Source organism: Archocentrus centrarchus, chromosome 1 (assembly GCF_007364275.1).
Source record: "Archocentrus centrarchus isolate MPI-CPG fArcCen1 chromosome 1, fArcCen1, whole genome shotgun sequence".
Taxonomy (NCBI): Eukaryota; Metazoa; Chordata; class Actinopteri; order Cichliformes; family Cichlidae; genus Archocentrus; species Archocentrus centrarchus.
Genome location: NC_044346.1, coordinates 20,194,820 through 20,209,388, shown reverse-complemented (window position 1 = coordinate 20,209,388; position 14,569 = coordinate 20,194,820). Strand labels below are relative to the sequence as shown.

General features: G+C 42.8%; 1 protein-coding gene across 1 annotated transcript in view; it reads left to right on the top strand.

The window, feature by feature from the left end:
- LOC115778829 (trichohyalin) overlaps positions 1-14,569 on the top strand; it is a 39,008-nt gene that overhangs the window by 4,556 nt on the left and 19,883 nt on the right. Inside the window, 11 exon segments of the mRNA XM_075074361.1 lie at positions 4,611-4,799; positions 6,597-7,280; positions 7,882-8,017; positions 8,372-8,523; positions 8,627-8,885; positions 8,888-9,171; positions 10,272-10,379; positions 10,479-10,768; positions 11,567-11,717; positions 13,870-13,989; positions 14,246-14,378. Coding sequence (XP_074930462.1) covers positions 4,611-4,799; positions 6,597-7,280; positions 7,882-8,017; positions 8,372-8,523; positions 8,627-8,885; positions 8,888-9,171; positions 10,272-10,379; positions 10,479-10,768; positions 11,567-11,717; positions 13,870-13,989; positions 14,246-14,378 — 2,506 coding nt within the window.

The window sequence follows — 14,569 nt, the reverse complement described above, 5'->3', positions numbered from 1 at the left end:
TCTAAAATCTATAACATATCTTGTTTTTTTTCAAAACTTTTTTGTTTACTACATGATTCCTTATGTGTTCCTTCATAGTCTGGATGACTTCAGTATTAATTTACACTGTAGGAAAAAACATCGAATGAGAAGGTGTGTGTGTGTGTGTGTGTGTGTGTGTGTGTGTGTGTGTGTGTATCATACCCAACACACACACAAACACCACACACACACACACACACAAACACATAATATTATAATATATATATATATGTGTATATATATATATATGTGTAAATATATATAGATGTGTATATATATCTATATACACTATATATATATATTAAATTGTATATATATTTATGTGTATAAATATATATTTAGATTATATGTGTATTCTATATATATTGTAGCTCTCATCTATATCTTATACTATATCTATCTATTATATATTATTATACTATCTCTATTAATATTCTCTCTATATCTATCTTCTATATATATATATATATATTATAATATATCTATCTATCCTATATATTATATCTATCTATCTCTTCTATCTATATATATATATATACACATATATATATATACACATATATATATATATATATATGTGTGTGTGTGTGTGTGTGTGTGTGTATGTATATATATAATATATATTATATATAGCACTGAAGTGCCACCAAACCACCGTCAAGTCACAAGTAATCTGCCTTAAAGGGGCGGAGCTAAAATGGCTACAGCTCAGAGGCTGTACCAAGGTCCAGTGTAAGGTAATGTTTGAAACTTTGTAACATGAGTTTTCAGAAGGCTCTTTTAGCTTTCAAAAATGAATATACCCTTCTGAGCTTGGTATTGAAGAACTTGAGCAGCCTTCAAAGAGCTGTGACCTCAACACCATCCAACACCTTTGGGACGAATTGTCATACAGACTGCAGGCCAGGGCATATCATGTACTATCTGTGGCTGACCTCACGTGTGCTGTTTTAGCTGAATGGGATCAAATCTCTGCAGCCAGCCTCCAAAATGTGGAAATTCTGCTTCTGATTCAGAAACTGGGTTCTGGGTCCAAGCCCCAGAACGGGAATCGCTGGTTTGCATTATTAACAAGAACCTTCACCAAATCCTCCCCTCTTCTCTCTTTGCTCTCACTTTCAAACCAGCCAAAGAGGACAGCAAAGAACATGCTCTCCCCTCAGAGCCTGCCCCTGTTTCACAGTCCCCTTCATTCCTCTCAGTCATGAGTCACTGTTTGCAAAAGTTTGTGCATCGTGATGTGATTGAATAGCCAGTCTGACGTATTCTACCAGTGCTTGATTGACAGGAATTAGAGAGATCTCAAATCTGACATCAATATCAAGACCTGCTTTACAATAAGTACATAAAAGATTACTGGAGACTGACAATGTCAAGGCAAAGCAAGTGTGTGTGAGAGAGAGGGGTGATGACACACACACAGAGGGAATGTCCGGCAGGGCTGTACCAGCTGCAGACAGAGAGGCGTCTGAGTAAAATATGACCCCGTGTGTCTCCCAGATACAGTACGCGCATGCGTTCACATGAACACACACATCTGCAAGTGGGTAAGTGAGATGTCAGGGTCACCAGGAGGAGATGATGACACTGTTGACATGGCGCAGAGGGTAAAGTGAATAGTGGGGAGAAATAGGCCATATTTCATATGTTTGTCACACTCTATATGGAGAGGTTGAAGGGAGGCTTCATACATGTTGATAGGCATCGCTGCATACAGCTCAACTCTGCATGGCTCACAGATCTTTGCTGGCAGTAGATACACACAGTTTGTCAGTGTTGATGTTTAAATTCTATTATTTCTACTTTGGATATTATTATTGTTTTTTTCAGAACACAGTGGTAAAGTGGTTAGCACTGTTGGCTCACTGCAAGCAGGTCCTGGGTTTGAATCCACCAGCCATTCTGTGAGGAGTTTGCATATCTCTTCAGGTGCTCTGACGTCCTCCCACAGTCCAAAGACACGCATGTTAGGCTAACTGGCAACATAAACAACAACATAAATTGGCTGTGAACATGAATGGTTGTCTTCCTTTCTGTGTTAGCCCAGGCTGACAACCTGTCCAGGGTGTATCCTGCCTCCTAAGATCTAAGAGAAAAACTTTCTGAAAACAATCTGAAAGCTTTTGCACATGTTCAATATACTATATTGCCAAAAGTATTCACTCACCCATCGAAGCCATTAAATTCTGGTGTTCCAATCACTTCACAAGCTTTTGTGAAAGAAGGGGTCACTCTCAGGAGCTCAGTGAATTCCAGTGTGGTACCGTGATACAACAAGTTCAGTGGTTTCCTCGCTACTAAATATTGTCAACTGTTAGCAGTATTGTGACAAAGTGGAAGCGATTGGGAACGACAGCAACTCAGCCACAAAGTTGTAGGCCACGTAAAATCACAAAATCAAAGTGGGGTCAGCAGATGCTGAGGCACATAGTGCACAGAGGTCACTAACTTTCTTCAGAGTCAATTGCTACAGACCTCCAAACTTCATGTGGCCTTCAGATTAGCTCAAGAACAGTGCGTAGAGAGCTTTATGGAATGGGTTTAAATGGCTGAGAAACTGCATCCAAACTTTACATCACCAAGCCAATGCAACGTGTTGGATGCAGTGGTGTAAAGCACGCCACCACTGGACTATAGAGCAGTGGACACGTGTTGACTGGAGTGATGGCTCATGCTTCTCCATCTGGCAATCTGATGGACGAGTCTGGGTTTGGTGGTTGCCAGGAGAACAGTACTTGTCTGACTGCATCGTGCCAAGTGTAAAGTTTGGTGGAGGGGGGATTATGTGTGGGGTTGTTTTTTAGGAGTTGGGCTCGGCCTCTTAGTTCCAGTGAAAGGAACTCTTAATTCTTCAGCATACCAAGACATTTTGGACAATTTCATGCTCCCAACTTTGTGGGAACAGTTTGGAGATGGCCCCTTCCTGTTCCAACATGACTGCACACCAGTGCATAAAGCAGGACCATAAAGACATGGATGAGTGACTTTGGAGTGGAAAAACTTCTGACCTCAATCTGATGTGTCTGACATCAAAAATGTGCTTCTGGAAGAATGGTCAAAAATTCCCATAAACACTCCTAAACCTCGTGGAAAGACTTCCCAGAAGAGTTGAAGCTGTTATAGCTGCAAAGTGTGGGCCGACATTATATTAAACCCTATGGATTAAGAATCGGATGTCACTCAAGTTCATCTGTGCGTGAAGGCAGATGAGTGAATACTTTTGGCAACATAGTGTATATGAATCTATCACTGTAACAGTATATATGTGATTTAAAAACACTGTAATTAAAAACACATTTTGGGGCACTGAAATATTTGTTAGTGTAGTGTAGAAGGATGTAACCAGGACTGCTCATGACCTGAGTTTAATAATTTTTTGAAGAAATTGTCAAGAAAAAGCATCAAACATTGAATATATCTAGCAGCTTTACTCTCAATATGTGCGTACAATTTTAACAAGGTGGCCAAGCTTAGTTTTAATCGTTTCAAATCAAGTTGGGAAAATCATTCTTCAGTCTGCAGCAGAATCTTTTAATATCACTCAACAGTGACTCACCAGCTTCAAATTGTCTGCATTTGGTTGCAAAAATAATAAAAATGATACACAAAAGGGCTCTTCTTCAGTCTCTTGACCTTTGGGATGCAAATCTGTGCTGTGTTGGCTGAAAGTTTCGGAAGTATAATTTTATAAGTCATCAGATTTCCGCACATCTAAAAGCGGATAAAAGGAACGCAGCTGAGTAAACAAGTCAGAAATATTAGACTTTGCACTTTATTTACTGAGGAAATTGATCTGATATTACATATCTGTAGAGTCGTAAAAATATGAATTTTTCAAGCACTATTCAGCAGCTGAAAAAACTCCAAGTAATCCCAAAGAAAGCCGTCATAAACTTTAAAAAACATACAGAAGGTCTGGTGATCTAAGGCACGGCAGCGGTGATTTGTTTGTGTTTATCTGCAAAGATAAAGTGGGATTTATCCCTAGAAGTCTGTGTAGGTTCTCAGTCATCGTGGGCGCTGTAGTCTCTGGAGCTTAAAAAAAGGTGACTGGACTTCTTTAAGTTTATTGAAGACGCTTTACCTCTCATCTTCTTCAGTTCTAAAACCAAATAGTGGAGAGACCCAGGTATTTAAAACCTACTAGGTACTAGAGACTATTCCTGGAAGCGAGGATGAACAGACTGTACTGAGGAGGAGCTCCTGTATGAGCCCTGTATTGGACATGTGCTTCGATGAATGCTGTTTGTCCACGATCAAAATATTTATTTAACCGTGGCTTGCTGTTTCAAACAATAGAGGAAAAAATATAGTGAAACAAAACAAAACACAATTGAGCGTTCAAAAAAACTGCTTCCCTCATCACTTTTTTAGAAGCTGCTCTTCTTCCTCCACATTATATTCACAACACTCAATAAAAAAACAATGCAAAGAGGCTTTGCCTCGCAGCTGGAGGTGTAGACGCAAATAAGCAAACCAGAAATTGCTCCTTCACAGATAAACATCTTATTTTTTTAGTGTTCATATCTTCAGGGCCTGAATGTGCACAGCTCTTAAATCTTTGCCCGTCTGTTGCTGATGCTCTCCAGGTGATTTATTCTCTGAACATGAAGAATGAGGAGCAGGAGGCGGCCCTGCAGGCCTTGAGCCACGCCCACCACGACGAACTGCACCGCATACTGATGGAGACGTGCCACGAAGGAGAGGGGTCAGCACTGAGGACACGCCTTCTCGAGCTGCAGGAGTCTCTGGATGAGCAGCAGCGAGTTGGGGCCCAGGTGCGTGCATTTGTGAGTCCTTGTTGGGGGGGGGCACTGATGATCAGATGAGTTGCTCAGGGGCATGTTGTTTCTCTGTAATTTAATGTGTAACCTCCCAGTAGGGGCAGCAAATCAAACCTGCCCCTAACATGACCTACGGCAGCCAGCCTCTTTCAGAAAGCCTGTTACTTTACTCAGTCTTCATAATTTATATGCTGTGGACCACAATAAAATATCAACATGAATCATAAATACCTACATGATTTTCTTATTGGCTCTGTGGGAGGCAAAAAAAAAAAGCATATTAACAACTAAATACATTAAAAATGCACGTAAAACTTTTATTTTGAAATGTCTCTCCTTTGTCATCTGTCTGGTTTGTCTGGCATCTATCATGTTTTTCTGTTTATACTGTCATTTTCTCAAGTCAGTGCAGGTAGATCAGTGTGTGTCTGATACACAACAACACCTGTAAAAACCTACCACCAGATTAACATAGACAGGCCTTTAACGTGTGAACCACAGGGATCTGTTTTCGAGTGAAATAGGCTACAGACGCTACTTCACACATCAAACAACCTGGAAAATAACAGGTTAGAACAGGATAAATACGTTAAAATTAGAAAGGCTTATCATCTTTAGAGCAGACCAGTGTCGTACAGACAGTGGTGCAAAAACTATGAGAATGTAAATGTGTAAAAACACTTTACTGAAGTTCTCTATTTACTTTGAATTTAATTTATTTCCGTTTATGTAGCATTTAACCCCAAAAATAGTCACTGCAATAGTCATTGCCTGGTCTGATGAGTCTCGATTTCTGTTGCAACATTTGAATGGTACGGTCAGAGAGATGTGGTTTAACGGGAGATTCACATCATGAATGAAGGCAGTTCTGAAGACAAAACGGGATCCAACCCCAGCACCTAATCTAGGGAGGTGGAGCGATCGCCTGTAATCGTGTGTGTGTGTGTGTGTGTGTGTGTGTGTGTGTGTGTGTGTGTGTGTACTCATTCTCATTTCGTGTCCACTTATGCTGTATCTATGTTAGCAGTGCAAATTAAATTAAAGATGGATAGCTAATGTGCATACAATATTTATTTATCATCACAATATTGAACAATGTTCACTGCATCACTGCAGAAAAAAAAGGAGAATCTTTGGGTTCTAATGAAGCTTATTTTGCATGTAAAGTCATATTTATATATAGTAACTGTATAACTAATATGTAGTTATATCAAAGAAACTCACACAGTGTCTTCCCCTTGATTTAGATTTTTGCAGCACACTGCATGTTGAGGCTAATTTCTTATTTCTGGTTAGTTTTGTAGCAATAAAGAGTCAGAAACCTAAAGAAGTTGTTTACGGGTCTAAGCTGCCTGAGCTCAACATTGCAGGCTGGTAATGATGTTTTGCCACATACTGAGTATTGTGTGAATGTCATACCATTACAGCTAATTGGCCAGTCTGGCCTTTTACAAATGTTTTGTATACTTTCTGTCCACACTGTTTGCTCCAGTAGTCTGTACAGTACCCAGTACTCAACACAGTGCATGCTCTTTTTTCCCAAAACACTTGGAAAACCTTTCACACTTTATTCTGTGCTCAAGTGATAATATTTATGAAATAACAAATGCATGTTTGGACAGAATAGTTGCAGTATGCATTTGTTATTTCATAAATATTATCACTTTAGCACAGAATAAAGTGTGAAAGGTTTTCTGATTGTTTTGGGAGAAAAATTAGGTGCTTTTTAGGTAAAGTGGTCACTACCCAAGGTTTATATGTAAGTTATTCTCTCGTCCTCTGTGGCTTCAGGTGCAGGCAGACTTTGAGATCTTCCGCATCCAGGCGGAGGAGAAGGAGCGTGAAACTGAAGCAGAGCTGAGAAAAGAGTTTGAGGAAAAGCTCCAGGCTGCAGAGGAAGCGCTCCAGGAGGCCAAGGCTCAGATCAGTGTTTCCCAGGAGGACAACCTGAGACTGAGCAGAGAACTGGAGAAGGCTGGGGAGCAGATCCAGCAACTGGATGCCAAATGTGAGGAGCTACAGAAAACAGCTGTTGATGAGGAGAAAAACAGGAAAGAAGAGAACAGGCAAAGAGAAGATGATGAGGAGAAGAGGAAGAAAGAGGAGGAGGAGGAGGAGAGAAAAATGGAGCAGTGTGAGGAACGGATTAAAGGCCTCCTGGAGGAGCTGAAGGCACTAAAGGAAGAGAGGGATCGAGCAGAGGAGGAGAAGAGGCGAGCTGTGAAAGAAGAGCGGGAGCAATGGGAGCGAAAGGTGAACGATCTAAATGAGGAGAGAGAGGAAATGAGGAAGAAGATAGAGGCGGAATGGAGGGAAGAGCGGCAGAGGTGGGAGGAGAGGGAAGAGGAGGAGAAGAAAGGGATGCACAGCGCTCTGCGAGAGAGAGTGAAGAGGGCTGAGGCAGAGGTGGAAAGTCACCTGGAGAGGCTAGCTGAGAGCAAGAGAAACACAGTGAAGCTGCAAGAGCGAATACAGGTACTGATGTTTTCACTCATCCCTACATGTAGAATCCAGTGCTATGAAAGGAAATTGAAATGTTGCAGCTTCCTGTCTCTGAAGCACCCAGCTAATAGTGTTGATGGGAAAGGAGGGAGTGAGGGGTAGAAGTAGAGATGGGGGAGGGGATGGAGGGAAGCATCTTGCTTGTCTAACCACAGACTGCCTTCCCTGAGTGTTATTCCCACTGCCAACTATCTGCTAATGAGTAGTTGGAGCAGGATAGATTCGCTGCACCACCTCATGCATGAGCATTAAGAAGCCCTGTGAGAGCTGGCATGGAGCTGACATACAGTAAGTCCTCACAGCAGACCATTAAAGGCTTGCAGCTGGGCAAGACAGCTCCCTGACTCACCACATTTCATCCCTCATTTTTTTTCGGTTTGTCTGATTGTGCTCCCTCCCTCCTCCTCATCTGTGTCAAATTTGCTGTCAGCTTCTCTCTCTCTCATCTATCATTTTTTTTCTTTTCTATTCCCTCGTGGCCTCTTGTCAACTTGAAACGCTCTTCTGCATCACCCAACCGACCTTAATTGCCCTCATGCCAAACTCCTTCCTGGCTTTTTTCCCCTCCCCGCAGGACTTGGAGGAGGAGCTGGAGCTGGATCGCAGGCGTGTGTCCGAGGCCGAGGGCGTGGCCAAGCGAGCTGAAGAGGAGCTCGCTGTAGCCAAGGAGAGGCTGCTGCTGCAGGAAGACGAGCTGCAGAGCAGAGCAGGTAGTCTGCCTCTCGCACCTGTCTCCTTACGTGCCCTGCCCTGCCCTGATGGAGTGAGCTCGCAAAACCTCGGCTGTGCCGGGTGCATTCCCATTCTTCATTCAGACTCACCGTTAATTAAGTTTTCCACTCACGCTGCCATGATATGTACAGAAAATGTAACAAATTATTCATTCCCCTCAATGAAAACAGTTTCATCAAAGTGGCATCTCACCCAGTCAGCACCAAACCCAGAGTTTTATTTATCGCACAGGAATGAGTTTTAATTTAGACCCTTCCTCAGTCAGAACTGGTCGGATGATTTGTTCTGCTTTAACTATCGATAATCAATCAATTATTTTGTGTGTGTGTTAGAGGAGCTGCTGAATCGTGGAGGCTGCGAGGTGTGCGTGTGCGCTGAAATGGAGGAACTGAGGAGCCAGGTGAGTCGTTTGCAGAGCAGGAACAGAGAGCTGGAGCTACAGAGCAGCGGCCGCAACAGTGACCACGCCCGGCAGATACGCCAGGTAACACACACACACACACACACACAGATTAAAATAAGAGAGTGCAGTGTAGACAAAAATGCAAGCACAGCATGAATAAATATGTTGTGTTGTGTGTTTGTAGCACGCTGAAGCACTGTCAAGTTTGCGCTCAGAGATGGTGAGAGCCCAGACAGAAGAGCTGCGTCGCATTCAGAAGCACGCAGACGACGAACGGGACAAACTGCAGAAGGAGATCGAAAAAGAACGAGAAAGCCTGCGGAGGGAGCGGGAGCAAGAGAGGGATCACTTTGAGAAAGAAAGAAACCGCATACGGCGAGAAAGAGACGAGGAAAAGGAAGCGCACCACCGACAGCTGGAAGAGGTCAAGGAGCGTGTGAGGAGAGAAAAGAGGAAGAAGTGGACCGGCTGCACAAGGAACTTGAAGTTGAGAGGGTTCGCGTTCGTTCCCAGCTGGACAAGAACATCGAACAGGTCGAGGTGGAGAGAGCCAGCGTGCAGCAAAAGCTGGAGGATGAGAAGAAGAGACTGGCGGAGAAGGCAGAGGAGGACAGGAAGCGGCTGAAAGAACAGGTGCGGAAGGCGATAGAAGAGGTGATGAGGAGACACGCAGCTGAATTAAACGGCATCCAAGAAGCTCTGAGCTCCGAGAAGAAGACCAACCAAGAGGTCAGCGTGCGTCTGCACACAAAGAGTTAATTCCATTTAATTGGAACAGTGATCATAACAGGAGAAATCAGGTTAGAGCGGAAAACTGGAGAAAGAAATGCTATTTTAATACAACTGCTCAGTGACCTGGGATGTTTGACTACTGTATTTAATAACTAAGACTGTATACCATAAATTGGTGATTTTACACTGAAACTTGATGAGATGGTGAAGTAAGAAGAAGAGACAGACACAGAAACTCTGTAATGTGCACTGCGTGTATCGTTACTTTATAAACAGCTTGCTGTGGAAGCCAAAGAATACGGGCTTCATTATTTTAGTTTCAGTCCAACTCTGGATGTAATTATTTTGGATATGAGCACAAACTGCTACTAAGACACAGTGAAACTTTCTGCAGCCTGTTAGTCAAACACGTACTGTAAGTCAGCAGCGTCCAGGCAAAAGCTGATCCATCTAATCCGTGATCCTGAGAAAAAGTTTGCACAGCTCAGGCTGTGGAGTGTCGACAGTAACTAGGTTACTCAAGTTCACAGAAACGCACTGATTGATTTGGACTCTGTTTCACACAGGCGAGCCTCAGCGGGGGGGCCTGCCTAATTAGCCTGAAACAGAGCTTATAAATATTTTTGGACTTGTGAAACTTTGAAAATAAAGCAAAGTCTGTGTCGTTTGTCAGCAGCTGAAGATGCTTAACAGCTATGATGAGGCCAACCAAAGGTTTCCTCTTATTTTATCTGAATATTTTCACAGTAACGTGAAAGGAAAAAAAAAGTGTGAACAATTATGTTTGTGTAGCACAAATGTTTTTCTTTGATCCAGTTAATTCTCTTGTGACCCCCTACGGCGAGTTCTCACCCCCGGATTGAACCCAAAGGAAAATTTAATAGACATTTTTTGCTCATAGTAAATGTAGAAATATAAAGATTTTATCACATAATTGCCTACCCTTTGAGCCTTCTTATCGTGTGCACTTCATTATTACTAATTATTAATTAGGCTCAGTAGAAAGAAGATGACAGAACGGTAGGGTTGAGTGTTAAAAAGGAGATTCTTTGCTAATCTAATAATAGTTTTGATGTGGATGAATATTTTTTTTCAAGGTGTGTGCACGTTTGGAAGAGGAGAGGAGAGCTGCTGAGGAGCTACGCGGTGGGATGGAGAAGGAAAGAGAGGAGCTGAGGATGAAACTGAAAGATGCCACCAGTGAGGTCAGAAGTCAGGTTACACTAACCGAGAGGGTATTTTCAGATTAAACATCAGATGTAGTTCCTGTGATAAGAGATGGAGAAATGTTTCTGTGATCTCAGATCTGTAGGCTGGAGTCATTGATCCACAAGAAAGACAAGTCAGCCCCCGAGGCTGCACCCTCGTGTGGACCACAGTCCTCTCGTTTGGAGGAAGAGCTCCATCAGGCTCGGAGTCGACTGGCTCGCATTCAGGAGGAGGCTGAGAGGCAGCGGGAGAGGCACCAGAGAGAGATGGCTGCTCTGAAAGCTGACAAGCATCGGCTGGAGGAGAAAGTCCTGGAACAGAGCCGGCTGAACACGGAGAAAAGTCTTCTAGAGCAAAACCAGAGGCACACAGAGGACCGGATCAGGTAGCAGCGCAAACACGGACCTGCCAGACCTGCTTAGGCTTCCATCACAAAGTCTACTTGTACTCCCCTCTCTGCCGCTCACCTAAATGATCTTCAGGGGAAGATCAAAGTCAGGAAGGAAATCACTCAAATTAAAGCTCGCAACATATTTTTCTTGCTGCAGTTCAGTTTGAATGAGCTTTATTGACATGGACTCTGTTGAAACAGAGCAAACACATGCCAAGAAATTAGATGCAGCAGCAATAAAAATTCTGTGTGAGCCAGTAAACGGTGTCAGCGCATTAATGAAAATTAAATCAATATCACCAGTTAGTCTGCCCACCCCCACAGACACATTTTATTAGCCTGTTTTTCAGTATGTGCCGACAGTAATTAGAGTATGTACACAAACTAAAAGCAGCCCACTGCATTCATTTGAAATGTGTTTGATCACTCTAAAATATCTGTTTACATGCAGTTCCCCCTTTAGTATGTATCCACTTTTTCCCCCATTCAGAAACACCCATAAAAGAACCTGTTAGCTGAAGGTATAACAGGTTTCTGCTCTGGAAAATTCTTAGTCTCTTAATATGGCAATAGCTTAATATAAAAATCAGATTTCACACTTATATACTTTATGGAATAGGATATGCTCCTCTGCATGTTTGGTGTAAGGAAAAAAATTAATCCTCTTAAAAGGAGGTAGAAGCAAAAAGAAAAGGAATTGCTGTGCAGTGTTAGACGGCGTAGAGCAAGAAGAAATAAAACGTCATTTTGCATGTAGGTTAGCTCACACTTTGTTCTGATGCATGCCTCCAGGGCGGAGTGCGAGGATCGTCTCAGAGCAGAGTTCAGGATAGAGATGAACGCCGCCGTCGCTGAGAGCGAGCAAAGATGGCAGAGCCGAGAGGAGGAGCTGCAGACTCAGATATCTGACTTGCAGGGTCAGCTGACCGAGCTGCAGTCACAGGTGAGTCCTTCACAAACTAAATTATAGAAACCCATTCATAATGCTCGGCCCTGATTGTCTCTTCAGAAACGTAATCAGACTGTTTTCCCGTTTTGCTTTCGCTTCATTATTCATATTTTGCCTGAACAGATGAAAAATAATCAGACGGGTTGGCAGCGTGGTTGATATCTTGAATCAGGCGTATTTATTTAAAAACAGAACCATGCAATTAAGGCTCATTCACTACAAAAGAACAGCATGACTCATATTCTCAGAGCAGCACTGAGATCCAGTGTTTAAATAAATAAGGTGAAGAAAAGGTCCTCCTGCTGGAACTGGACCTCCGTAGGGTCCAGCGTGACTTACTAGATGGCTTTGCAGAGTGCAAAAATTGTGGGGATTTTGCCCCTGGAAGTGTTCTTATTGAAGCTGGAGATCATGAGTGGTTGTCCAAATCTGAGCCAGAGGTCTGAATCATCATCAGTTTTGCAGCTCTTACTGAAAACCCACGGCCTGCCACACCAGCTTGGTTGAGGAGGCGTGCTGATGAGTTTGTCTGATTTATGATGCATGGGTTTCTTTGTGACAACAGCAAACTGACATATTGTTAAAGCCACACATTTTTTCCCCAAACAAATCTCTCTGTTTTGTAAATAGATGGTTTAAAAAAATGTGGAAGTTTTCCAAACTTTTATTTTAGGCTATTATTACGCAATGGTTTTAGTGGTTCAGCCCACTTGGCATCACATTGGGCTGGATGTTGCCTGTGAACTAAAATCAGTTTGACAGCCCTATCCTAACTATTAATGGAACTGCTGCAGTGGTATTAGTTGTGTTGAATATTTTTTTCCCCTGAGGCCAAGATGATGTCGTCGCCTTGTTTTGACAGACCAGCGACCCAAAAAATATTCTGCTTTCCATCCTAAATGATGGAGAAAGGCATCCTATTCTCTATATTTTGGTACTTTCTTCCTGAGCATCACTTGCATCCTCAGTGCTTCGGGTCGTCGGTTGCACATCACCCCCGATCTTCTGGTCTAAGAGGTGCCTCTGCAGCGTTTTGGGAAATTTGCCTCAGTTTCCTGCGTCCACCCTCATCTGCCAGTCATGTGCTGTTCTGAGGAGGCCTGGCTGGTCTGTTGGTTGAGGATTTGTAGATTTTCCTACTTTAACAAATGTGACACAAAATCTAATTGATGATCGGTAAAGGCACTGGCATTTATTTAGCACTTTTCGACTCTAACTGAGCACTCAAAGAAATTTTTACTCCAGGCCACATTTACGCATATTATCATCCTGAACCTCTAAGCTGTTTCTATCTGTCACACACACACACAGATGGATGCATCAGGGTAAACCTGGCTTTCATTGTCTTGCCCAAGGACACTTTGAAATGAGCAGCAGGGGCTGGGGTTTGAACCACTGACCTTCTGACTGCTAAACGGCCCTACTGCATACTTGTTTTTTGATTCTTTCGATTGATTCAGCACTTAACTTCAGGACTGGGGCTGTGCTTTAGGACAACTTCTAAGTGCTCCTCTTCCCCTGGCACAAGGGACATGTTGGAGTTGTTGGCTTCCAGAAGAGGGTAGATGGCTTGGTTTGAAAGCCATCCGCATGCTAAAGGTCAAATTTACATGATATTAATTTAGCCAGTTCGTTAGTTGTGTTAAGTAAATTGTTGCCTCTAAAAAGAACTGTGTGATGTCTCATCTTTGCCAAGTCTGAGAAAATGACCCTGACTTTGTGTCCAGCATACCTTCGCTTTGTCTTGTAGTTTTCTGTATGTCAGAAATCCTGCGTTTCAAACTTGAATGAGGGGTTTGAAAGATGTGGCTGTCAACAGGGCAAAAAAAAAAAAAATTCTGATAAAAGACTCTCTAGTCTTGTTTTGGGAAGTGTAGGAAACAACAGCTTTGGAGCCGTACTAGAAAGTTAAAGTCAGGATATTTCAGCTAATCCGTCCAACTTTTTGGGCATACGATGCTAAATTGTTGGAGGGCTCTCCTAATTTGTTCCATAAGCCTATTTATTTATTCTGTTTGAGTGTGCAAATTCTAAAACAAAAGTGGCGTCTCCATTTAAATCTTGCTGCAGACTCATTATCTCAGGATTACTCTGACAGCACGGAGAGCCTTAAAAGTCCTTTGCTCCCAATTTGTCACCATTGCAGGCAGAGAAAAAGAAGGCAGGCCAGGGAGATGACTGCCACGTGAATCCTGAAATTGACAGGCTGAGGAAGGAGGTCCAGGAGACAAAGGAGATAAACAAGAAACTGAGGGACTTGCTGCAGGTACGCACATGATGCACACTCATTTTAAAAAATCCTACGTGCACCCGTTCATAGATTTTCTCTGTAATGAATAATTTAGCAGCTTTGATGAAAGTGCTGCAGTGAATAGGCAACATTATGTTGGTCTAGGAGTGTGTGTGTGTGCCTTTACTGTAACAATGGGTTTTTGTGAGCTTAAAAAAAAAAATAAAATGCAGCGCTTGTTAAAAAAAAAACCAAAAAAAGAAAAAAAGAAACGTGTCTTCATGTGTTGGAGGAGCCCCAAACGCAGTCGTTAGGAGAGGAGAGACACAGTCACGCCATGGCGCTGCAGGCGTTGGAGAGACGGGCAAAAGAAGAGCTGCTGTCTGAGAGGAACAGACTTCAGACAATGCACCACCTGGAGCTGGGTAGCACACACTCGCGCACACACACATACACACACACACACACACACACACGTGCGCGCATTAGCATAAGCGCAAGCACAAGCAGGCATTAACACACTCTGTATAACATGTACACAGCTGCATGAGCTAAATGAGCAAGTGCACACACACACACATGCACGCACACAAGGCGATATACACATTGAGATTCT